Raw genomic sequence first — 25,852 nt, forward strand, 5'->3', positions numbered from 1 at the left:
ATTCACGTCGACGTGAACGGTCATCACGTCGACGGGACTTCGGCCCATCCGGAAGGGAGAATATCGGCAGGCCGAAAATCGGCTGCCTTGCGCAGACCCGTGACATTCTCCGCGGCAGCGGCGCCATTAACGCCCCGCCGACTTTTCTCCCTTCGGAGACTTCGGCGGGGGCGGGGGCGGGATTCACGGCGGCCAACGGCCATTCTCCGACCCGGCGGGGGGTCGGAGAATGACGCCCCAGAATCCAAAAGGAGGATGGCAAAACGTTGCAAAGGTTCTGAAACAGGTAGCACCTAGGTCGTACTTAGTAAAAACAGAACAGGGATCACTGTTCAGGAGAAACAGACGGACATTGCTGTGTGTCAAGTATAAGGTTCAACCTCAGCTTTCGGATGTTGTATCACGTGGTAACATATTCAAGGACATTGCCTTTCCAGATCCTTACTTAGCGTAGCCACAGCAAGAAGATGTGGCAGAGCAATCCAACGCCTTAAACATTCCACTGAGGCGATCTACGAGAAAAAGATGACCGCCAGAGAGACTTAATTTGTGATGACTGTAAAATGAAACTTTGATCATCTAAGTGATGTCACAGTTATTACGAATTAATGTACTGTATTATAGTGAGTTAGTGATAGTAACTGTCTAATAGTCAGAATAACACCTGTAAGTTCAGGGTTAAAGAAAATATCACAACCAATGATATAATAATTTTCTTTTACAAAGGGGGATGTGATATTATCATAACTATCAGCATTGCACGCGTTAATGTAGTGTCGAGGGTAGCCACTAGAGGGAGCTACAGTTACAACTATACAAGGCAGTGATGCTAGACCTTAGGATAAGTGTGTATGCAGGAGTTAGCAAGTGAATGTCAGAAGAGCAGATGGTGCAAGTAAGATTAGATTATAGTTTATACAAGTAGTGAGATTAGCAGTAGATGAGTGTAGTTAGATGTTATTGATCAATTGTGTATTTAAAAAAAATAATTAATTTAGAGTACCCAATAATTATCTTTTTCCAATTAAGGGGCAATTTAGCGTGGCCAATCCACCTAACCTGCACATCTTTGGATTGTGGGGTGAAACCACGCAGAACCGGGGAGAATGTGCAAACATCACACAGACAGTGACCCAGGGCCGGGATTCGAACCCGGGTCCTCAGCGCCGTAGTCCCAGTGCTAACCACTGCGCCACGTGCGGCCCTCAATTGTGTATTCTTAAGGACTACGTGTTGAATCCCAGTTTAGCGGTGGACATAAAATCATTGCTTTGTGTAAGTTAAAGCTATTTTGTGGTCTTTGTGAATACTATGCCAACCATCCTGAAATAAGCAAGACAAAGAACACCACACCCTCCTCTACCAGACCCTCACATCCCCACATAGGGACCCCTGAAATAGGAAAAACCCCTGGGATGCCTGTAATAGGGCCACGCCCTCCCAGTTACCCCAGTAATAGGGGGACCCCCAGGGAGCCCTGTAATAAGGGGACACATGTAATAGGAAGACCCCCCCACAGGGACCCCTGTAATAGGGGGATGCCCCACAGGGACACCCTGCCTAAAGGGACCAACCCCACAGACTTACCTTTCAGCTCCATGTGAAATCACACGCTTGAGTGATTGGAATGCATGTAGTCTTTGTAATGCACTTACCTCTCTTTGATGTGGTCAATATTTACAAATATTGGCATTTCAACACTAAGGCCACTGAACAGTTCGTGCATTCCAATCACTCAAGTATGTCATTTCACATGCCTCTGAATCATGAAATGAACGATTGAAAGCTGCAGATGGTTTGTCGAAGCTGCCAATCACAGATCACTACTAGAAAGCTATGAATTATTTGCAGCGAATGGATCTGTGGGAACCAGGCGCAGGTCACAGCTGCTCTCCTTCCAGGAATGGAGATGATGAGCTGCAAGGCAAGTGTTACAGCTGTAATCCCTCTCGCCGCCCTGTCTGGACTGCTCTCTAGCTTCCAGACAGGAGTCTCTCTTCTTATGAGGGTGGGGCGGAGCATCTGTGGGGGGGGGTGCCTTTAGGCAGAGGGTCCCTGTGGGGGGGTGCCTATTACAAGGGTCCCTGGGGGGGGGGGGGGGTCACACTATTACAGGGGCCCCTGGGGGCATCTTCCCCATGCTTGGGGGTAGGGGACACACCCAGGCAATTCGGGCATGGGGGGCTATCGGGCACCCCGAAAGTGGGATTCCCTTGGAATTCCTTGTATTCCATGCCATGTGTAAATTGGCATGGCGTGGAACATCGAATCACTTGCCAGTTTGCGCTCCCAGTAGGATTGTAAGCCAGTTGCAATTCAGCTCCGGCGGGAGAACATAGGGCAGGATTTTCCGTGACACCGATTTTGAAATCGGTGATCGGACGGAGAATCCCTTTTTACGACCATATTGGGGGCGGTGCCTGTTTTCACACGCTCCGCCCCCTCCAAAATGGCATCATCGAGGAACACGGAGCACGTTGTTGGGGCAGCTTCAGGATGTTACCTGAAGGCCCTCCCCCCAATAGGCTAAGTTCCCGACTGCGCAGTTGACTCATGGTCTCAGCGATCGGGGACCCAATGTGGCGTCTGCGGACTGTATCCAGTGCCTCCAACAGTCGGGCGGAGGCCATGCTGCTGGCCGGGGCAGTGGGGGAGCTTCAGCGAGGGCTGGGGGGACTGGTGCAGGGTGGCCTGGGGGTGGCGAGGGGTGTCCGGGGGGCGCACAGCCGGTGCTATGTTGCACGGCGCGGGCGCTGCAGGTCGTCGTCATGCGCATGCACGGCCATGGATCCAGCAATTCTCCAGGCGTTTATATCGGGAAGGCTGGGCCCCTCACCAGTCGAAGGATCGGGGCTGGTGCGGCGCAACTTTTTTTTTTTTAATTTAGAGTACCCAATTAATTTTTAAGGAACAACTTAGCGTGGCCAATCCACCTAACCTGCACATTTTTGGGTTGTGGGGGCGAAACCCACGCAAACAAGGGGAGAATGTGCAAACTCCACACGGACAGTGACCCAGAGCCGGGATCGAACCTGGGACCTCGGTGCCGTGAGGCAGCAATGCTAACCCACTGCGCCACCCTGGCGCTGATTTTTTTAACGTAAAACGCCACGGATCCTCCGGACCTAGCCTGAAAATCATAGAATCTAGCCCATAGTCTCCCAAACGGAGAATCCTGCCGAATAACGTACGGATTTTGCGGTCGCCGCACCCCCCCCCCAACCACAAGACCAAGATCAATGGTCTGTCAAATTGTCCGTCCCACCTGCGACAATTCCCACGGCCGACGGGATCACTAAATCTAGCCCAGTTTCAACAACAGAGGTTTCCGTTCACTATTTTATATCAAAATGCAGAAAATTAGTAAACAAACACTAACCTCTTCTGCTCCCTGGGAGGAAGTGAAAGAAAACAAAACATGAAGTTAGATGTTACAAAATGTTTCAGTCAGATTACAATTTTGGACAAAAGATTCTCTTAATGTCTCGGGAACGTGTACCTTTCATCATCCCGTTTCTTTTTCACTATGTCTCTCTTCCATGCAGGCATATTAGCGAAACGAGCCACTTCTTGCTCTTCCTGCACAGAAAAATGGAGACAAGGTGAGTATTGACCTTCCTTTGGTTTGAATCAAAGGTGGAGGCCATTCAGCCTATCCTCCCTGTGCCGGCTCCTCGAAAGAGCTGTCCAATTGGTCACATTCTTTTTCTCTTTGCTCATCACCTTTCGAATATTTCCTTTTCAAGTCTTTGTCCAATTCCTTTTTAACAGTTACCACTGAAACTGCTTCCAACGCTTTCAGCATTCCAGATCATGACAACTCACGATTTAAAGAAAAATCTCACCTCCACTTTTGCCAATTTTCTCAAGTCCACATCTGGAGAACATGTAAAGTACCAAGTGCTCAAGACAGTAATGGCTTGACCCAATAGTTTCACCTGGTGTTTTCAGTCTTTGGTCAAAATGGCCGCCATTTTGGTGACAAGTCATCGAGCTGAAATGTCAACTCTGTCACTCTCTCCACAAATGCTGCCTGACCTGCTGATCACCTGCAGTATTTTGGATTTGAAATAACATTTTCTTAACATTTCCTACATTACAACAGTGGCCACACTTCAAAAAGAACTTCATTGGCTGCAAGGAAACTTGGGATGCCCAGGCGCTAAATAAATGGAAATTCTTTCTTTCTTATCTGCCAAGCCCTACTATATTGAGTAGTTACACTGCACATGTGACATCTCTGAAAAGCAATTTCAGCTGCTCAGCTATGTAACCCGGTGCCGTGTAACTGGGTTTGAGTTTGAACTTCTTCCCTCTGGCGTGGGATTACTTCAACAAGGTTCAGCTTCACACAAATGGACAAAAACTTGCAAATTGTGCAATAATTTTTTCAAAGTTCTCTCAGACCTAAAAGGTTTCCAAGTGGTCTGCTGGATACTGGATAAGAGGCTTCTAGTGTAATTGAAACACCCAAACGAGAAAACATACAACTTGCATTTATATAGCGCCTTTCATGGCTTCGGGTTGCTCCAAAGCTATACAGCCAATGAGGTACTTCTGAAGATGTGATGCAGGAAACGCAGTGATCAATTTGCACACAGCAAGCTCCCAGATACAGCAATGTGATAATAAACAAATAAAAATCGTCCAGAATAAGGGGAATATCCCCCTTGCTCTTCTTTGAAACAGTGCCGTGGGATCATTTACATCCACTTTAATCGATTCATCATCTCATCTGAAAGACAGCACCTCCAACAGAGCAGCACTCCCTCAATAATGCACTGGCGAGTCAGCCTCAACACCTTGCTGAATTCACTGCAATGGCACTTAACCCATCACAATGTTCCGACTCCGAGACAAGGGTGCAATCCACCGTCCCACAGCTGAGCTGTCCTGTAAACTCTTTTCCAACTCTAGGAATATCCCTGCCTTTGGGCATTGGTTAGCAGAGCTCCATTTAAATTATCGCACTCTCACTGTTGGCGTGGAATCAGCAATATAGCCCAGGGGACCACACCCAACTGAGAAAAAGTTACAGCTCCTTAAAAAGCGATGTTTTGACACAGAGAAGTTCGGGTTTGCTGAGCCGCTTAGCCTGATAAACTTAAGGGACCCGCACACAAATACACCTTTTCTACCTTACCTAGTTCCCGTGTGCATGCCTATTTTATGGATAGTTTTATTTCTGAAACCTAAGCTAATAAATTATATGAGGAAACGCTGCGAGGAAGAATGCTGGAGACAACCTTCGAAGATATACACCAAGCTGCCTCTAAACGTAATTCACCATTATCAGTAAATGGGGTTGGTTTAGCACAGTGGGCTAAACAGCTGGCTTGTAATGCAGAACAAGGCCAGCAGCGCGGGTTCAATTCCCGTACCGGCCTCCCCGAACAGGCACCGGAATGTGGCGACTAGGGGCTTTTCACAGTAACTTCATTGAAGTCTTCTTGTGACAATAAGCTTTTATTATTATACTTGCATCAAGTTACGTGACGCAATTTAGTGATATTCGTTGTGTTTTCATTTCAAAAATGTGGTATATATGAACGCTAGGCCAATACAGGGTTTTAAATGCCCTAAATAATAGAGAACGCTCTCATTAATGAGGTACTTCTGAAAGATGAGAACTGGACGCCAAGCCTCCATGCTGTGAGCACTGAATGACTCTGCCTCAAGTGGCAGTGATCGGACCTGGAGAGTCGCGACTCCATTTTGACGGATTAATTTTCAGTTTCCAGTAAGAAAAGCCAGGATTTCAATAATTAATGATTCCCCTGGGAATTACAGCAATGTAAAAAAAAGACACGAGTGAAGACCTTGAGCAGCTTGGCAAAAGCCACCAGACAGGCAGTGCTTTATTTCAGAATGCAAGTTACACACCATCGCTACGTCAAGTGACTGCCAATTCGCTACAAAACATCATGAATAATAAATAGCTTCTTCATGCAACTTCAGTAAGACATTATATTACTGCTACTGTATAAATAGAATCATAGTTGTCGGTTAAATGAAAATTCCCCTTTCCCCCAAAGGATACGTTTTGGTTTAAACGTATCACACACCTGACCCACACTCTCTCGTTTATGAGGTATCTTGATTATAAAGAGATATTCTCATGTTTCGCAAGTTTGGAAATCGATGCCCTACTGAAGGTTACTTAAAGTGTTAGTACCAGATCTGTCATTGTTACTTAGATGTCAGCTTTGGCTCAATGGTAGCACTCCCCCCCTCCAGGAGGTTGTGAGTTTAAACTCCACTCCAGGGGAACTCAGAATAAAATCTAGGATGACACCAGTGCAGGAAGGAAGGAGCACTGCACTGTCAGAGGTGTCACCTCCCGGGGGAGACGCTAAGCCAGTTGAAGGTGTAGGATTCTGTGACACTATTCGAAGGAGAGCAGGAAAGTTCTCTCAGTGTCCTGGCCAATATTTATCCCTCAATCAACAACTTTGGACTCCAGGCAGGCCGATCAGCAAACTTAGTTTGGGTCCCTCGATTTATCTTAGTCTACTAGAACTTGAACGTAGTGACACCTTCGATTTCTGAATAAATAAAAATCATTCTTTGCTAATCTTATTTTTTGTTTGTTGCATAATATAGACTATATTGATAGGAAATAGAGCAGCAGAGACGAAAGATTGAACACATTGTCCTATTGTACCTATATTGTTGTCCTGACAAAGGAAGACTGGAGATAGGTTATAACTCTAGGACTATATGGCAAATCCATGCTAAAAGGTTGAGAAGTCCATGCATTACTCCTAGGGAAAAGTATAATCATTCACAGTTGTCCTGGAGACTCCTACATGGAGCTCCATATTATGGCACCAGGAATCCGCTCAAGACAGTGGAGAACACCAGCTCACGCCTAAAAGAAGTTACGATACTTCCGCGTAGATATGAGTCGGGAGACCTATAGAAAAAAGAAATTGTTGGGATTATTAGGGAATATCGATTTGCTTCTCCAAATAGAACGTGATGTAGATAGAACATTAGATAGAATGTTGTTGTTTATTGCGAGGGGAGTAAAATGGCAAAAGTAGGGAGGTTATGCTTCAGTTCTACAAGGCATTAGTGAGACCCCATCTGGAGTACTGTGTCCAGTATTGGTCTCCTTATTAAAGGAAGGATGTAAATGCGTTGGAAACAGTTCAGAGAAGGTTTACCGGGCTAATACCAGGAATCGGAGGGTTGTTTAATGAGGAAAGACTGAACAGACTAGATTTGTATCCACTGGAGTTTAGAAAAGTAGGGAGTGACTTGATTTAGAAATGGCAAATGGAGTTTAATCCAGACAAATGTGAGTTAATGCATTTTGGTAGGTCTAAAATAGAGGAGAAATACACAGTAAATGGCAAACCTCTTAGGAATATAGAAAGTCAGAAAGATCTGGGCGTGCAAGTCCACAGATTGTTGAAAGTGGCAACAAGTGGACAGGGTAGTCAAGCTCGCATAACGGAATGCTTACCTTCATTGGATGGGGCATCGAGTATAAAACCTGCCAAGTCGAGCTACAGTTGTATAGAAGCTTGGTAAGGTCGCACTTGGAATATTGCGCACAATTCTGGTCGCCACACTATCAGAAGGATGTGGAAGATTTGGAGGTACAGAGGAGGTTTACCAGGATGTTGCCTGGTCTGGAGGGTGTTAGCTATGTGGAGAGGCTGAATAGACTTGGACTGTTTTCATTAGAAAGACGGAGGTTGAGGGCTGACCTGATAGAGGTCTACAAGATCATGAGGGGCATGAATAGATTGGATGGGCAGGCACTCTTTCTCAGGGTGGAGGAGTCAGTCACCAGGGGCCGTAGGTTTAAGGTCCATGGGGCAAAGTTTAGAGGAGATGTGCGAGGCAGGGTTTTTACACAGAGGGTGGTGAGTGCCTGGAACGCGTTGCCAGGGGAGGTTGTGGAAGCAGATACATTGACAGCGTTCAAAAGGCATCTCAACAAACATGTATAGGACGGGTTTAGAGGGATACGGCACAAGGAAGTGCTGAGGGTTTTGGCCAAGGGTGGTATCATGACCGGTACAGGCTTGGAGGGGTGAAGGGCCTGTTCCTGTGCTGTATTGTTCTTTGAAACATGTAAGATCCTGAGGGGTATTGACAGGGTGGATATGGAAAGGCTGTTTTGTCTTGTGGGAGAATCTAGAACTAGAGGTCACTGTTTAAAAATAAGGGGCAAAATTCTCCGGTACCAGCGCGATGTCCGCTGACCGGCGCCAAAAACGGCGCAAATCAGTCCGGCATCGCGCCGCCCCAAAGGTGCGGAGTCCACCACCCCTGACCGGCCGAGTCCTAACATTGAGGGGCTAGGCCCGCGGCGGACTGATTTCCGCCCCGCCAGCTGGCGGAAGTGCCCCGCCAGCTGGCGCGGAAATGTCACTGCCGGGCGGCGCATGCGCGGGAGCGTTAGCGGCCGCTCACAGCATCCCCGCACATGCGCTGTGGAGGGAGTCTCTTCCGCCTCCACCATGGTGGAGACCGTGGCGAAGGCGGAAGGAAAAGAGTGCCCCCACGGCACAGGCCCGCCCGCGGATCGGTGGGCCCCGATCGCGGGCCAGGCCACTGTGGGGGCACCTCCCGGGGCCAGATCGCCCCGTGCCCCCCCCAGGACCCCGGAGTCCGCCCGCGCCGCCTTGTCCCGCCGGTAAGAGAGGTGGTTTAATCCACGCCGGCGGGACAGGCATCCTAGCAGCGGGACTTCGGCCCATCCGGGACGGAGAATCATGGGGGGGAGGGGCCCGCCAACCGGCGCTGCGCGATTCCCGCCCCGCCGAATCTCCGGTGCCGGAGAATTCGGCAACCGGCGGGGGCGGGATTTGTCTCGGAGAGGATTCTGAATTTTTGAATTCCCTCCCTCAAAGGGCGGCAAACGTAGAGGCTTTGAATATTTTTAAGGCAGAGGTAGAGAGATTCTTCGTAAGCCAGGGGGTGAAAGGTTATCGGGGATAGGCAGGAATATGGAGTTGAGGTTACAATCAGGTCATTCCTGCCCCTAATTTATATGTTCATAGTCTTTAGTGGAAACTATTGACAAGTGTTTTCTACAGCCAATGTTGCCCGGCACAATTTCTGGTCACATAAGCAAATTATTCAGCTTTCTTGTCATTTCTCACATCAAAGTTTCAAATATCAAACAAGCCCAGGATCGGGTAGGATCTGCACCATTTTTCCCCTGAAGTGCTCGGTAAGGCATTACTTTGATCTTGTCTTCTGTGTGACCTTTTCATTTGGAAGGTCTGCTTTTTACCACATTTGCTCTGTCAAGTTGGTTCCGTTGTGCTCTTTGTATTGTTCTTCAGGATGGTGAAGGTTGTAGTGTTGAGAAAGAACAGCAAGCAGTGTTTAACAAACAAAGCTAATTTATTACACTACACTTAATTAGATTCGAACATTTGCTAAGGAATTAGATAAGTAAAGAATACACTACACTTCTACAATATTAAACTATGCTGTCAGCTAAACTATTTCACAACTACTCAGTCTGGCTCCGTTCCAGTCTCTCTTGCCTCTCTCCCAGAAGTTAAGGAGGCATGTGATATTTATATGGTTGCTCTATAGCACCATCTAGTGACTGGAGTAGTAACATTACATTAACCCTTTATGTTCCTTACAATATCCACATATTGTGACAGGTTCTGCTCCAGCTGCTCTCCCCTTTCTATAGACAGTTCCAGGGAGCCATCTCAAGGTGTTCCGTCCTGCCATTGATCTCTGAATAAATAAACCTGCTGAGGAAGTCCTTTCCCCTTCCATGTGCATTCCATGACCAGCCTTCGCCGTAGATAGTCCCTTTTTGTTTCTATATCCCAGAACCTGGGAATGGTATATGAGGAAAGATTGACGACCTTGCGTCTTTCCCCACCAGAAATGAGAAGACGAAGATGGGATATGACACGAGTGTTTAAAATGATGAGCAACTTGGATCCAATCAGGCATTTTCGCTCTCATGAAGAATTTAAGTGCAAAGGGTCATGCACACAAATGAAGGCTAGCACAAAAAAAAAGAAATGCAGGAGGATCTTGTTTTGACGACAGGGTGGCAAGAATGTGGAACCATTTTCCATTACTGTTCATGAAACAAGGAACAACAGATTTCAAGGAGGAACTACTCAGATTCTTATCAACAATTGGCATTCAGGGCACTGGTCAGGCATATAATGCTTTATCAATCACTACACTAGGTAGTTTAAAAATGGTTTCCTTATCACTGAGTTTCCTGCCAACGCAAGATTGCCGAACAAGATTGCCACCAAAATCAGTGTGTGCTTTGTTGCTCTCTGCTTTAATTTACCTGGATGGCTTGGATGTGTAATGTAGAACAAAGAACAACAAGCTTTGTAAACAAACAATTTATTAACACTACTAAATAAGATTTGTACGTATTCCTAAAATATAAGGCTATTGAATTAAACTATGCTATCTCTAGCTACAGAGTCTCAAAAACACAACTGATCTCTCTCATGCCGAACCATCTTCTGCCCCTTCTACCCAGAATCCCATAAGTCACATGATATATTTGGATGACTGTTCTGTGGTTCCCTCTCGTGGTAAGAAGCATTATCATTAACTTGTTAACTTTTACATCCCAGTCAATATAAATATCATGACATGTGCGTGTTCGATGGTCAGCGCATGTGCAAAAATTCAATGATGTCACCCTGCTGCGCCCAACCTGCTAGAAAGGAACAAAATGCTGGGGTGACAGTTTAATTGACAGACACATGGGCGCAATAGGCTGTTGGGGGCAGGGGGAGGGAGCCAATGGGCAGGAGGCAGGGGCGCTATCCAAGTTCGGCCTCAGTTATTAAGCTGTCCCAAACCAGGATTTTTTTTTTTTTGAAGCGCTGCGGTAGGCGGCCTCGTCCAGAGATCACCGAGGAGAACTTGGCCGAAAATATGTTTGTGTATGTGCTGCCACCTTCCGCCAGCCCCCATTAACTGGTTAGTTTGAAGCTCCCAGATGGACTTCACTCTGGCAGTGAAGGCAGGCCCGGGGAGGGGACAGGGCAGACAAGGACGGAGGTAGGCAGAGGCATCTCCACAAAGAGGGTGAGGAGAGGAGGAACATTCCAGTTTCCTGCTCTTCGCTTCCCTAAAGAGGCCAAGTGGCCATGTTGCTCCTTGGTTATTTATGGCCGCTGCCGCTCTGTCACTCGCAGGGACATAACAGAGTAAAACACTAAAGCTCCACGGGCACATCATGAACAACAAATGTAGCCTTTTCTTATCCACTGCCAGAGCTCACTGTGCACAATTCAAACCTAACCAGTTCCATAAACAGCAGTTGCTAAATACCAGCTCCATGAGGCAGTGAACAGTTCTCTAATCATGCTGGCCTTGGACAGATGTGGTAAATCACAAAGTATGGGTTTGATTCTAATAGGGCTGATGGGACAATAGGTGCAGTCAACAAATCCCATTGCACTTTGAGTTAGTAATATTGTGCCTATTTTTGAAAGTTGGTTCTTGGGATGGGAGGAGGACCAGAACCTATTGGCCATCCCTAATTGCCCCGAAGAGGTGTTGGTGAGCCATCTGCAACTGACTAGCTTGCGCGACCCTTTCAAAGGGCAGTTAAGAATCAACCATTCAATCAACGGGAGTCACACATAGGCCAGACCGGGTCAGGATGGTAGTGAACTGGATGGATTTTTGCAGCCATTTTGTAGGTTCATTAATAAGACCGGCATTTAGTTCCAGAATTATGAATTAATTGAATTTAAATTCTAAGCGCTGGGTCCTGGAATTTAAACCAATATCTCCGGAGTATTAGTCCAGGCTTCTGGATTGTCAGTCCAGGAATAGTAGCACCGCATCCCATTCTCCATACATGTATACAGCCATGGAGGGCGGCGCGGTAGAGCACAGTGGTTAGCACTGTTGCTTCACAAGTCCAGAGTCCCAGGTTCGACTCCCGGCTTTTTGAAAGGAGTGTAAAAACCCCGAGTGTGATTCTGTGCCAGGGCAGTAGCAATCTAACTGATCAATGGTGACCTGATCAATGTTTATTCCTTAACCATTATCACTGGAATAGGTTATCTGTAATTCCCACACCAACATTTATAAGTTACATTACAAGTGATCAAACTGTTCATCTTAAAGGAATGCACTGAGATCGTGAAAGGTGCTATACAGATGCAAGTCTTTCTTTTTTTAACAATCTGTAATATCAGGGATTCTCACACATTTGCTTCATCTTCCTGTGGAGGTGACCAACCAAAGGTCAAAGGGAACTCTTCTACTCTGCTGCCATTAAAGCGGCTGAGGAAAGACTGCAGGGTGCCAAACTTCTGGGAGCGGTGGTCTGGCAGCGGATGGGTGGCAGAGCGGAACTGCCCTCCCACCGAAAAGGGACACAGACCCTGTCTCAATTTACAAGGTCAGAGGTTATTAACCTCGTCAGGAGTGGGCAGCCCACACCAGGGGTGCGGCAATTCCACACCAGCTCCACTCAGGGAACCCTGCGGCCCTTCCTGGACTGAAGCAAGCAGTAAATAATTTGTTCTTCGGATCCTGAGGGAGTCATTAAGCATTTAAATAAAGGTAAGCAAACCCCTCTGGGATCGGCTTAGAATATTCTGCAGCTTTGCCAATGGCCTCTGTGGAACTTGTGTCGGCTTGCAGCTGATGAGAGCTGTATTGAGGCCTTACAAGGACATAATGGACACGGTTTCCATGGTACTGTGAGAACTGTCCCAGACGCGCAGTCTTAAGATCATAATCTTGATGCAAGAGGGATGGACAGAAGTCTCACCTGCACCACCACGCTGACGAATCCCGGTTAGAATTTAGGGTGGATTAGGCAAAATTGGGTTTCCACCACAAGTTCCACTAGAAGGCAAGCAATGGGTTCTTTGGCCACCCTCTCTGACCCCCGAACTTCCAGATCCCAGGCCTTACGTATCATTATCACTTTGGAAGCAGCTGCGCACCGATGCAACGGGGAGCATTGTTTTTGTCAACAATGACTGAACATTGGAGACGCTAAATTCAAGAAAAACACTGGGTGGCAGCAATGGCACTAGAAATATCCTCAAACTGCGTGGGTTAGGAAGAGGAACAAATTTAGCTCAATGCTACCCCTAAGAGGCATCTGGTGACCAGAGCGGATAAGGTGTAGGCGGGGACATTGGACAACAACCGGTTCAAATCAACTTACGATTTACTAATTCATAGCAACCGACACATGACCAAGCCTCATGTTTGAGGAATGGTCATTGGGGTGGGATTGGCCAGAATTTAACCAACGCAACAACAATGGTCCCAGGCAACAAGCTTCAAAGGCTTTATCCTTTTACTGTTTGGAATGGATTCAAATCTTAGTGCCTGCAGTATATAACCCACATTATAAGACACATAGGAAAACGGAGCATGCTCCCTCCAGCATTCACATATGATCATAGCTGATTTTCAACCTCGACTCTGCCTTCTGGTCTGCTGCCATATCCAAAGCCCTAACTCATAACATTGAGCTTTGTAAGGCTCCAAAGTAATCTGGACTGCACCATTGGTAGAGGCTTAGATCGCTAGAATGCATCAGGCCAAAAGGAGTTTGTGGCAAGTGTGTGTCAGGAGAAAAATCCAGAAGTGAAGCAAAGTATTTGGGTCAATTTTGCATTTCAGGTACACTTTGAAAGATACTTTGCTTTATATTCCATGTTGACTCTTTGGGCAGTTTTTGTGTTTAAAAAACAAAGTAAATTAACCAAAACTGAACATGTTTTAGAGGAGATGAAGGTTAAACAGACTTCAGAAGAATTGGAAACAGATTCTCCGACCCCCCGGCCGAGCGGCCGTCGGTTTCTGGCCAGTCCCACCGGTGTGGTTTGGACATGGTCCCACACGGCGGGACCTGGCTGGGAGGCCGGCTGGTGCGGTCGTCGGGGGGGGGGGGGGCAAGGGGGATCCGGCCCTGGGGTGGCCCCCACGGTGGCCTGGCCCGCGATCGGGGCCCACCGCTCTGCGGGCGGGCCTGTGCCGTGGGGGCACTCTTTCCTTCCGCGCCGGCCTCTGTAGGGCACTGCCATGGCCGGCGTGGAGACGGCCCCCCCCCCCCTGCGCATGCGCTAGAATACGCCGGCCGATCTGCGCATGCGCGGATCCACGCCGGCGGTTCTGCGCATGCGCTACTCGCACGCCCCTTTGGCACTGGTTGGCGCGGCGCCAACCCCTCCGGCGCCGGCCTAGCCTCCGGGAGTGTGGAGGATTCCGCAACTTCCGGCGGGCCCAACGCCGGAGTGGTTCACACCGCTATTTACGCCGGCATCGGGCCATCGCGGGGATTCAGGAGAAATCCCGCTGCATGATTTCCAATTAAAACCAGAGCAAACATGCAGCCAAATTATGATTTGAAAATTAAGCACTTGGGCTGAGCTGGGTCTTCGATGAGAGCAGACACCATTACAAACATGCAAAAAGGTAATATTCAAAACAGACCCTGATTGCAAACACAGTCACGTTCTATGTCATTGCTCTCCTGATGATGCTCATTTAACCTAAACATGTTTTACAAATCTTCAGTAACAGGGAAGTTGGGAATGGGCTGTTCATTGTGAGGGTGAAACAAGGAGTAAAAAGTGGAGGCGGGTAAATGCAGGTGAATTCTTGACCTTTTACAGGCTGACCCCTTTATTTTTTGTTGCTAATAATAGCATTAATTGCTCCTTTTTCTCTTTGTTATTGGTTTTTTTTCGTCCTCACTTTTCTCCATTCCCTCTCCTGGCAGCATAGGCTATATACAGGAAGAAAATCACCCTCTCACAACTTGCCCACGTGGCTTGCATGTGACAATGGATGTGGGGGTTTGGCAAGTAAATGAAGTACATCCTGGACAAGAGTGACCTCATATCCCGCCCATCCCTCCAGAGCTGAGGCACTGGGAGAGACGATTTGCTCTTTTAACAATTATTTTCACATCAATACCACTTCTTTATTCCTTTAACTTGAGATGTAATTGTCAGCATTCATCATCTAAAGATATGCTTTCACTTACCCTGGGCATGTTGCAAAGCCAGTCCAAGACTGCCACGTTAAGAAACTTTAAGTCTGAATCAAAGGAATGTATCCCTCTCTGCACAACACAAGGTCAGTTCGCTACCTAGAAGACCTTCCTCGTATATCGGCAAATGAGTGCATTAGTACAAGGTCAGGAGACTGCATCAGGAAAATACAATACCTTCAGTCGAAAGCAAACTACAACAAATATGTGAGGCAAATAAAAGTTTCTGGAAAAATGTTATATGGGTTGCTATTTAATCAGAAAAAAAAACCCTATTAAATTGGTGCCAGTGGGAGGCCCGAGCTATACCCTCAGACCATCATGTAATTCAACATCACTTCCGCCATTTAAGATGGGGAACTTCTGCTTTGCAAGATTACGTGATGGAAATTTGCACAAATTGTGGTTACTTCTTCAAGTCGGAATATTTTAATACTGCTGGAGCTTCAAACCTACCAGTGAGTAGCACAAGAGAACCAAACTAACTGCTGGTGGTTGAATATTGAGAGCAATGGTTACATATTTCAAAAAAAGGCCATGGCCAAGTTGTTAGACTGATTCATGGCCCTCTACCTGCAAAGGGGGGGGGGGGGGAGAGGGGAAGGAGTTGCCATTTCACTCCCATCGTACAAGAATACCGCACTAGCCTAGCATTCAGAGGCCACCGCTCTCAAGCACTTTCTGTAGATTTTGGTTAGAGATCCTGCTGGTCTGATCTTCCAGTCCCAGCGGTGGAGGAGGGTGCAAACAATGGGAAACGCCGTCGGCGACGGTGCACTGGCAGATCCCACCTCCAGCCAATGGCAGGCTGTCTCCACCACTGCCATTCACACCACTGGTGGGGGTTAGGAAACCCTCCCCACACATACCAACCTTGCAACAAGAAGCAATTAATCTTACTCTTAAATGCGACAGGAATAAGTAACTGCACGCTAGATTGGGGCTCTGTGGTGGTACAATCCAACTGTAGGCAAAAGATGAAAGCCCACCCAGAGCTCAGCAGATCCACTGTTTGTCTTCATAAGGAGCAAATTATTAAGGAAGAGGGGAAAATTGCTGGAATAGTGATGGACTAGAAACCCTGGAGTGGTGGTTGCCAAAGAAATTCACACCAAGCCATGCACAAGTTGTATTTTCCGACAGAGACTGGGTTCTCTCAGTAAACCAATGAGAAGTTTTACTCTCTTCCTGATAATGATTTTAAACTTGGATATCCTGGGGTCAGGTGCTTGGCTTCTTGGCTCACTGACAACTTTAAACACACATTCCAATTGATGTCAGTGATTGGAGATAAAATCACAGGATTATTTTTTTACTCAGAAGATAAATACACTTTGCAAGTTACAATATTTGTTCTTGCGTAACTCTATGCAAGCAGTTTAATCTACTACAAATCAATCAATATTTGAAAATGATGTGCCCCAAAGTGTCTGATTATCCAGCTCAGTCTTGCCCCCGGATAACCGAGTGCAAACTGGTTTGGAGTTCATCTGCTAACACTTACAATACCACCTCCTCTCATCTGTCGCTTGAAAAGCAGTTATCTCCCCTTGGACACCAAAGAGGCATTAGCTTCATAACCTAAAAAATACCGATTCATCAGTTTAAATAACAAATAACTCTGCTTCTTTCTCCTTCCAAAATGAAAAACTACGGTCAATGTATCGACAGATCTCTTGGTTGCAGAATTCTCCAAGTTCGGAGATGAGTTGAATCGATTCTTTTCTAATTTTGTTCCTTCGCCTCTCCTCGTCCACTGTATTGTCACTGACTGGGAAACGGGTGGAGTTACTCGTGAGTGACTCCTGTCGGGATAATTCCACAGGCTCCGATTCTGTTTGCTCATCCTGGACTGCGGCATTGTGCTGGTGGACCTCAACTCTGTCACCAAAGAACTCCTGCTTAATATCCTCGAATCCATCGGCCCAATCTCGTTTCCCAGACTCAACCTCTTCCATGACGACTTTGTGGAATTTTCGGATCAGTTCCCAACTGTGGCTTCCCAGGCGGTCAAACATCTCGTAGCAAAGGATGTGTCGGAATTTCCGCTCGGCGCGAGCAATGTTCATTTCCAATAACTGGAAGTAGCCAAGCATGAAAAGGTCAAGGCTCAGGCTACTGTAATCGACGGGAGTGCCATTAACATGAGGAAGAAAGTGTTCAGGCCAGTACATCTCGTGATGCCGACTCAATCGTCTGATTTGCCGAGTTGGGACCTGGGAGATAATGGTCCTCCAGTGGCCTAACAGCTTGCCAACCACTTGCCTCTGCTTCATGAAGAAAAGAAGGCGATCATCATCGCTTCTCCCTCTCATCATTTCAGACTGTAATTCCGATGGTTTATACAACAGCCCATCAGCGTGCTGTATGTCTTTGAAGTCCTCAGCTAAAGCACCCGAAAGACTTGACGCCATTTGCTTTTGTCTGAAAGATTCGGTAAATGTCCATTTCCTCCAGTGTTCAAGGAAGAGGAACACGATCCGTTCCTTCCTCGTGTCTATGTACTGCTGCACGCAGCTGAGGTCTGTCTGGACTGGGAGACTTCTGGTCATGAAGTCTGGACTAAATAAAGTTTCACTGTCTTGACTTAAACATTGGCCTACATCATTCTTGTCTGTTGAACCAGAATACATTAATGGTGCATGCGAAGGCATGATTAATGGTTCTTCCACCACCATTGGCCGATGATTGCCAGGATACTGTTGTTGTACTCTGTGTTCAATGCCTCGAGTTTCATTGATACTAAAGTTATAGGGTTCTTCCAAAATGGTTCCTGTATCATGAGGTACAACAGGCAACGATCTCTTCCTTTTATAAACTCTATGCTGCATGTCATCAGTCATTTTTGATTGCAGTTGCAACTCGTAGTTTGCTTTTATGTTTTTGACTGACACACCACATTGCAGGATTTCTTTCTGGACATCCTCCCTAGTCGAACTGAATGACTGAGACCTTCCTATATTAATTTCCTTAGCTGGAGCAACCTTCATTGGCTCAGCCGCCGGGCCCCCAAATTGGTCACGGGAAGTCACTGTGTCCAGAATGTCTATCTCCTTCCCACCGAGACTAGCCAAAAGGATAGCCATGCTCTTCAATAGGGTCGAAATCTTGTTGCACCAGGCGGGTAGGTCATCTGCCTGTCCGTGGACCTGTTTCGGGTTCACAGTAAAATGGTCAGGGGCCAAGGCCACAGACATGGGCAAGAGTTGCTGAAGCTCAAGCTCGAGCTGCTCCAGCTCCGTCTCCACTTCCTGCACTTTGTGCATGACTTGGAGGTTTTCGATCTGCTTTTCTATACGGATGATATCGTCTTCCGTCATAAGTTCTCCAAATGGTCCCAGAATAGCATTGTGTGCATGGGAGTACCTCCACCCCTCAGGTTGGCAATAGTTACTGCCGTAAAACTGCCTCAGGAGAAAGCACAGGGCACAAATATCTCTCTGAGCAAACAAAAGACCCAATATTCTCTTCTATCTATACGTCTTCAATCCTTCACAGGTTAGTGGTGCAATGGGGTGATATACTAGACATCTCTTCCTTATTTCCATGTTTAGCTGTGCATGGTCAAATTTAAGTGAATTTAGCTTAAATACAACTTTCTGCTGGCTACAACTCAATTAGTCATTCTTCGTTCCAATTGATTGTTCATTATAGGTAATGCAATCAAAGACGCTTTATGGCCTTTGAGCTAATCTTCTGTCAAAAGATGTTTCTATCAGAAGAAAGAAATTGGTACCCAATCAATAATGAATAAGGAAATATGATTTTCCAATAAAAACATTCATTGCACCACTCATCGTGTTAAAGCATTTAAAGTCGAAGTACCCGTTTTGTATGTCTACATGGATGAGCAAGCGCACTGCATTTTTCTCTTGAAATGTTAGCATGTCAAAATTTAATGTGCAGCAAACATATTGCATTAGGATCTTAGTTTACATTATGTCCATAGTTGATGCTCGCAGGGAAATACATTCCTACAAAGCGCTATAAAAGTAGTCCCATACACTGGGGTGGATTCTAACTTTGCACCCACTTCAGATCAATACTATTTGGGTACGTGAGCTTTAGGGTTGTGTCAGTAAACAACATGGTAGCTATTCCAAAGAGAATCATTCGCTAATCCTCTCGGCCTCAGCCACCAAGAATCCTCCATGAGAAAGTTATCATGTTTGATAACCCATACGAGATACTGAAAAGTAGGCATACGAGTGCTACATGGAAGTATCAGCATTCGTGAATGCATTAAAGGGAAGCACAGTTAAATTCAGGAGGGGACGGCCTCCAAATTTCTGAGTCCAGACCCGGGTTGCCAACCCTCCAGGATTGGTCTGGAGTCTCCAGAAATTGAAGATCAATATTCAGGATGCTGCTGTGTGCGACCCTGGGGAAACTGATTTTTGTTTTGTCATTTTTCTTGATCATTTTGCTTTGCAAGTTCTAAAGTTATTGAAATTTGGGGGTGGGGGGGGGCGGGGGGAGAGGCTGTTTGGATGACATTCAAGCATTATAGAATTTACAGTGCAGAAGGAGGCCATCAGCCCATTGTGTCTGCACCGGCCCTTGGAAAGAGTGCCCCTCCTAAGCCCCCCACCTCCACCCTAATCCCCGTAACCCAACCTAATCGTTTTGGACACTAAGGGCAATTTAGAATAGCCAATCCACCTAACCTGCACATCTTTGGACTGTGGTAGGAAACTGGAGAACCCAGAGGAAACCCACACAGACACGGGGAGAACGTGCAGACTCCGCACAGACAGTGACCCAAGCTGGGAATCGAACCTGGGACCCTGGAGCTATGAAGCAACTGTGCTAACCACTATGCTACCATGCTTTTCAGTTATGTAGAAAGGCAGTGTGTCACAAGGAAAATGAAATAATGAAAATCGCTTATTGTCACAAGTAGACTTCAAATGAAGTTACTGTGAAAAGCCCCAAGTCGCCACATTCCGGCGCCTGTTCGGGGAGACTGTTACGGGAATTGAACCGTGCTGCTGGCCTGCCTTGGCCCATTTAATCGCGATTGGCAACTCTCATCCAGACCATTGAGTACGCCAAGAATGCGCAATGAGAGGTTTTGAACTGCATGCTTTGAAGACTCCCAAGTGTCTTCTTAATGTTTTACAAAGCTTATGGTTTTTTCCACACAATTAACAATGGGAAATAAACTGTACTCGTGTCGGGTTTTTTAATGGTCCCGAATGGAAGTGAACTGGAAAACGAGGCAGGAGGCTGAGAACACCTCTGGCCTCGATTAAATCCCTAGATGTTGGCTGGTCTCCTCCACTGGGAAAGCCCCAGTAAATAAATTAAAGAAATAGAGATGCAGTTATCTGGGTTTCTTCCCTATTCTGTGCTCTCAAGAAACTCGGGGCAATTATATCATCCCTGTTTCAGCTCCCCCCCCCCCCCCCCCCCCCATGCTGCCTTCCACAGCAGCACAATGGTCAAGGAATCAGGTTCTTGATTAATCTATTGTTCTGCTTTCCGGGTCATTTTTAGTCAGCGTTCAGAATGTTGGACCCCACTAGCATCAAGTATGCTGGGATTGAATAGGTCTTCATAATGATGGGTGAATTCAATGCACACCACACCAAATGCTGGAAGGTCATGTGCAACACAATATAAAATGGATACTGCAGCTTTATCTTAGCAACACTCCAAACAGCATCGAACCCTCAAACACATGCAATGCAAACACACAATTTGATCTTAACAACAATCGATTGAATAGGTGCTAAAGCATTACAAACTTGGGTCTGAAGTAGACAATGGGCAATAGGAGAATGCATCTTGCAGGTTCCCTGTCTTTATGCCAACATTTCTTTGGGCCCAGTCTGAAGCAGCAACCTCTAATTATTGGGTTGCCAACCCTCTAGGATTGTCCTGGAGCCTCTAGAAATTAAAGCTTCATCCCCTGGGACACAACTGCAGGCAATCCCAGAGAAAATTCATCCGGTCATTGGGGAAAATAGCTTTTGCTCTTAATCTTCCTCGAAGCTTACTTTTTTTTTGCCGTAGTAAAGAAAACTGGGGAGATGTAACAGCTTGGTGAATCCTGTTACGCAACTGGAATTGGTAACCCTGTTTATTAACAGTTTCTGGTCCCTCTCCAAAACAAAAACTACCCCAGCAGCTTTGGAGAAACTGCATGGATGTTCTTGTTGCTTTCACTTAGCCCACAATACAAATAGGAGGGTAGGTGGTTGCTCTCTGGGCCAGGCCTTACCTGCTGGAAGTGCATTATGGGAAACCATAGCCACCGCCCCCCCCCCCCCCCCCACCCCGTCCCACACCTACTATTCTCTGTCCAATTAAAGATTGCAAAGCGTTGAAGTGTGGTCCTGCAATTTCCCAGTATGCACCTCATACTGGTAACTCCCTGCTGGGGGATGAGTTAAGGACAACCAATGGTAAACAATGTAGCAATCCAGTAGACACGAATATTGTGGTTTAACTAATTTTATTTTAAACTCAAAAGTAAAGCCCCCCCGCCCCCCCTCCCTGCATAGCGTACGAGACAATTATTCCAGCCTGGGACTAACGGAATTCCCGGTCCGGGTCTGGCATTTAAAGGGCTCAATAACAAATCCCAGCTGGGTGAGCCTCCACCCGTTACCATGGGAACTTGTGCAACACGAGTCCCACGGGGAGTCACTCCCCGTGGTCCTCGTGAGGTTCTCACAAAAAGGAATGGATTTCGGAAGAGTCTTAAATTACAGCATCCAGCAAATTCACGACAGGCAGATATCTAAGAGCCCTCCAGATCTATAAACCCTTCCAAGAAGCATTGCATACCAAGAACCCTAAAGAATGCAAATATTCTTATGTTTTGTCAAATTATAAAGGAATAAAAATATAGTTCCCGATTAATTTCTTCAAGAGAACATAAATGTACGGTGAATTACGGATACTGGTGAATTTATCCATTTACTGTATTAAATATAATCTCCTGAAAGACTGAAGGCTGTAATATATCCAATGTAGACTTTTTACTGATATGTTAAAATATACAGCCCTGAGGCAGGCCACCGGCCCACGTGCCCTGTGCTTGTCTTTATGGTCCATACGAGCAATCTCCTATCCCTCGTCATCTTACCCCATCAGCATCTCCTTCCATTCCGGCCACTCCTATTTACCTATCTAGCTTCTCCTTCAATGTATCAATGTTATTTGTTCAGCTATTCCTTGTCGTATTAAATTCCACATTCTAAACTCTCTTGGGGAACAAGTTTCCCCTGAACTCCTTATTGAATTTATTAACGCCTATGCTACATTTACTAGTTGGGCCGGTTCCGCTGCCCGTAAACGGAGGCTCGGAGTACCAATTTCCTCCTGCCGTTGGGAGGCAGAAGGCCCGAAGGAAAGTTCTGCCCATCTTCTCTAGATCTATCCTCTTGACTTGCTTCACAATGTTGAAAACCCCGGACTCCTCCTCTCACTTCTCTAAACAAAAGAGTATCAGGACAGAACTTTCCAGTTATTGACGCCAGCGGGATCTTCCGGTCCCGCCAATGGCGCATCCCCACTGCGGGTTTCCCGGTGGCGAGGGGAGCATTCAATGGGAAACCTCATTGACAATGGCAAGACCAGAAGATCCTGCCACTGGCCAATAGCAGGCCGCTTCCCACCACCGCAAAACACAAGGCGGGTTGCGTGGTAAATCCCGCCCCTAGTCTTTTCAGTGATTCCTAGTAGTGGGATCACCCCAACTGCCATCCCAGTTCATGCTAAATTATTTAATTACAATTGGGCTGGTGTCACAGATGGCCGTGTCCTAGAGCTATAACAGCGAGTATAGAATCAGTCACAGTATCTTCCCAGATCTTGAAGAGCATGCTTCTCCCTTCTCCTCAATAATAATAGTAGTAATAATAATCTTTATTGTCACAAGTAGGCTTACATTAACACTGCAATTAAGTTAGGGCAGCAATGTGGCGCCGTGGTTAGCATTGCTGCCTCACGGCTCCGAGGTCCCAGGTTCGATCCTGGCTCTGGGTCACTTTCCGTGTGGAGTTTGCACATTCTCCCCCACGTTTGCGTGGGTTTCGGCCCCCACAACCCAAAGATGTGCAGAGTAGGCCACACTAAATTGCCCCTTAATTGGAAATAATTAATTGGGCACTCAGAATTTATTTTTAAATAAACTCTGGAATGAAGTTACTGTGAAAAGCCCCCAGTCGCCACATTCCGCCGGCTGTTCGGATACACTGAGGGAGAATTCAGAATGTCCAAATTACCTAACAGCACGCCTTTCGGGACTTGTGGGAGGAAACCGGAGCACCCGGCGGAAACCCACGCAGACACGGGGAGAACGTGCAGACTCCACACAGACAGTGACCCAAGCCGGAAATCGGCACTGTGCTACCATGCCACCAGTTATTACACTGTTATTATTCAATCAAACAGGCCACCTCTGAAACTTACTCAAGCCCTACTCTTGTTCTCTCTGCTGTTCCATTTCAGGGCTACTAAACATTCCCTAACCCCTCCCCTACTGGCTGAACCAGCAATCATTATATCATCTGCAATCTAGACATTGCTCTCTAAACCCCTTGACACTTCCATATATCTTCTCATGACAACAACTTGCATCCAGGGCAGCACGGCAGCATGGTGGATAGCACAATTGCTTCACAGCTCCAGGGTCCCAGGTTCGATTTCCAGCTTGGGTCACTGTGCGCAGTCTGCACGTTCTCCCCGTGTGTGCGTGGGTTTCCTCCGGGTTCTCCGGTTTCCTCCCACAGTCCAAAGATGTGCGGGTTAGGTGGATTGGCCTTGCTAAATTGCCCTTAGTGACCAAAAAAGGTTAAATGGGGGTTCCTGGGTTACGGGGATAGGGTAGATACGTGGGCTTGAGTAGGGTGCTCTTTGTAAGGGCCGGTGCAGACTCGATGGGCCAAATGGCCTCCTTCTGCACTGTAAATTCTATGATTCTATAATTCTATGATTTGACACTGGGCATCACAGGGAGATATATGGTAGGTGACCAAAAACCCAAAAGGCAAGTTGCATCTTAAAGGTGGAGGGTGTGAGATATGTAATCAGTGTTAAACATACAGGTTTGTGTCCAGGTGGCTCAACTGATCTCATGGAGGACTTAGCCATACCATGCAGGCTTGAATGCTGACTTGTGCCAGATTAGCTGCCCCGAGTTAGAGCAGGGGTTGTGAGAGCACTAAATTACTTCAGCTCATCTGACAGCAGCCTTGCTTTCTCCTTGCTAATTTCCAACAAACTCTGCTAAAAGCTGAACGAGAGTGCCCGTCACGCAGTGTTAGCTGCTGTGTACCAAGTATGTGCACAAAGAAAAAGTCACAACATAAATCATTGATAAAGACCATTCCCCAAGCTGAGTGAACACTTTCAGATGAGGGGAAAAGATTTGAAAGAAATAAAATAAAATAAGCTAAGGACGTTGAAGCCACTAGCATGAACAAACAAAACTAATGTTTATAGCAATGTTTACAGAATGGAAGAAAGCCTTTGTTTACACTTCAGTCTCTAATTTCTATTAATAGGGGCATAGAATCCAAGAGCATGGAGATTCTGCTGAACTTAAACAAGACACTAGTTCGACCTCAACTGGAATATTGTATAGAGTTCTGCGTTCCACACTATAGGATGTGAACACATTAGAGAGAGTGTAGAAAAGGTTCACAAGAATGGTTCGAGGGATGAAATACTTCAGTTATGAGGATAGATTGGCGAGTTTGGGACTGTTCCCCTTGGAGAGAAGGCGGCCAAGAGGGGGCTGGACAGAGTAGTCAGGGAGAAACTGTTCCCACTCGTAAAAGGATCAAGAACAAGGGGACACAGATTTCAAGTGATTTGCAAATAAAAAACCCAAAGCAAACGTGATGTGAGAAAAAACTTTTTCACACAATGGGTGGTTTGGATCTGGAATTCTCTGCCTGGAAATGTGGTGGAGGCAGGTTCAATCGAGGCATTCAAGAGGGCGTTAGCTGATTATTTGAATAGAAACAATGTCTAGGGGCACTGGGAAAAGGCAGGGGAACGAGTCATGGTGCCCATTTGGAGAGCTCGTGCAGACACGGTGGGCCAAGTGGCCCTGTTACAATTCTGTGATTCGGTAACTTATTCACCAGAGCAAACGGCCACATTATTTATTAATATTTCAGCCGGTTTGTGGACATGTCTCCAAAAATTCATGCCCTGCCCCATATGTCGCAGCACATAGTTTGCAAACCAATGTGCAATGTATGTCTTGCATCTGGACAAAAGGTATTAAAAGCCTTGGACCAATTAAAGGTGCGACGCGAATGCAAGTTGTTGTTGTAGTAACTGTGCGCATTGTTTTTGTTTCTGTTGGCAGCGGATTTTTCCACGTAAACATACCCCAGGTGGTATTATTAAACTAAGCAAAAAACAACTGGCCCAGTCCTGGTGACCAAACCGGCACCCGTGTTTACCGAGTGTAATTTTTAATTTGGCACTGATTTAAATAGATTCCCAAGGCTGTTTGTTTTCAACGTGGAGCAGCCTGTTTTCATGCACACTGTCTTTTTCTTTAATCATTCCTCGGATGTGGCCATCGCTGGCTGGGCCAGCAGTTATTGCCCATCCCCAGTTGCCCTGAGTGGTTTGCTAGGTCAAGGGTCAACCATATTGACTTACTTATACGAAATAGCCGACGGGGTCCCCATTCTTTTCCGGGTTCCAGAGCGAGATCCTTCTGCAGACTTTTAAAGTGACTGGTCGGCCTGGTGGCCAACAATACTGGGGACCAACGTCGTAAATTTAGGGCATGCCGTGAGAATGGATCACGCTTTGAAGCACCAATAAAACTTAACATTCCCTTGAAAAATAAAACCCGACGAGTAAAGC

At 46.6% G+C, this 25,852-nt stretch overlaps 2 protein-coding genes across 2 annotated transcripts in view; both read right to left on the reverse strand.

Annotated features, from left to right (window-relative positions):
* Positions 1–25,852, reverse strand: part of espn (espin) — a 199,024-nt gene that overhangs the window by 13,529 nt on the left and 159,643 nt on the right. Inside the window, 2 exon segments of the mRNA XM_072477998.1 lie at positions 3,380–3,391; positions 3,500–3,579. Of these exon segments, the coding sequence (XP_072334099.1) occupies positions 3,380–3,391; positions 3,500–3,579 (92 nt within the window).
* Positions 16,612–22,124, reverse strand: LOC140392472 (espin-like protein). Its single transcript, XM_072477713.1, has 4 exons — positions 22,104–22,124; positions 18,040–18,411; positions 16,882–18,000; positions 16,612–16,812 (listed from the first exon to the last, which is right to left on the reverse strand). Exons 1-4 carry the CDS (start codon positions 22,122–22,124, stop codon positions 16,612–16,614), a joined length of 1,713 nt encoding a protein of 570 aa, XP_072333814.1.

The sequence above is a fragment of the Scyliorhinus torazame genome, chromosome 16, assembly GCF_047496885.1.
Source record: "Scyliorhinus torazame isolate Kashiwa2021f chromosome 16, sScyTor2.1, whole genome shotgun sequence".
Classification (NCBI taxonomy): domain Eukaryota; kingdom Metazoa; phylum Chordata; class Chondrichthyes; order Carcharhiniformes; family Scyliorhinidae; genus Scyliorhinus; species Scyliorhinus torazame.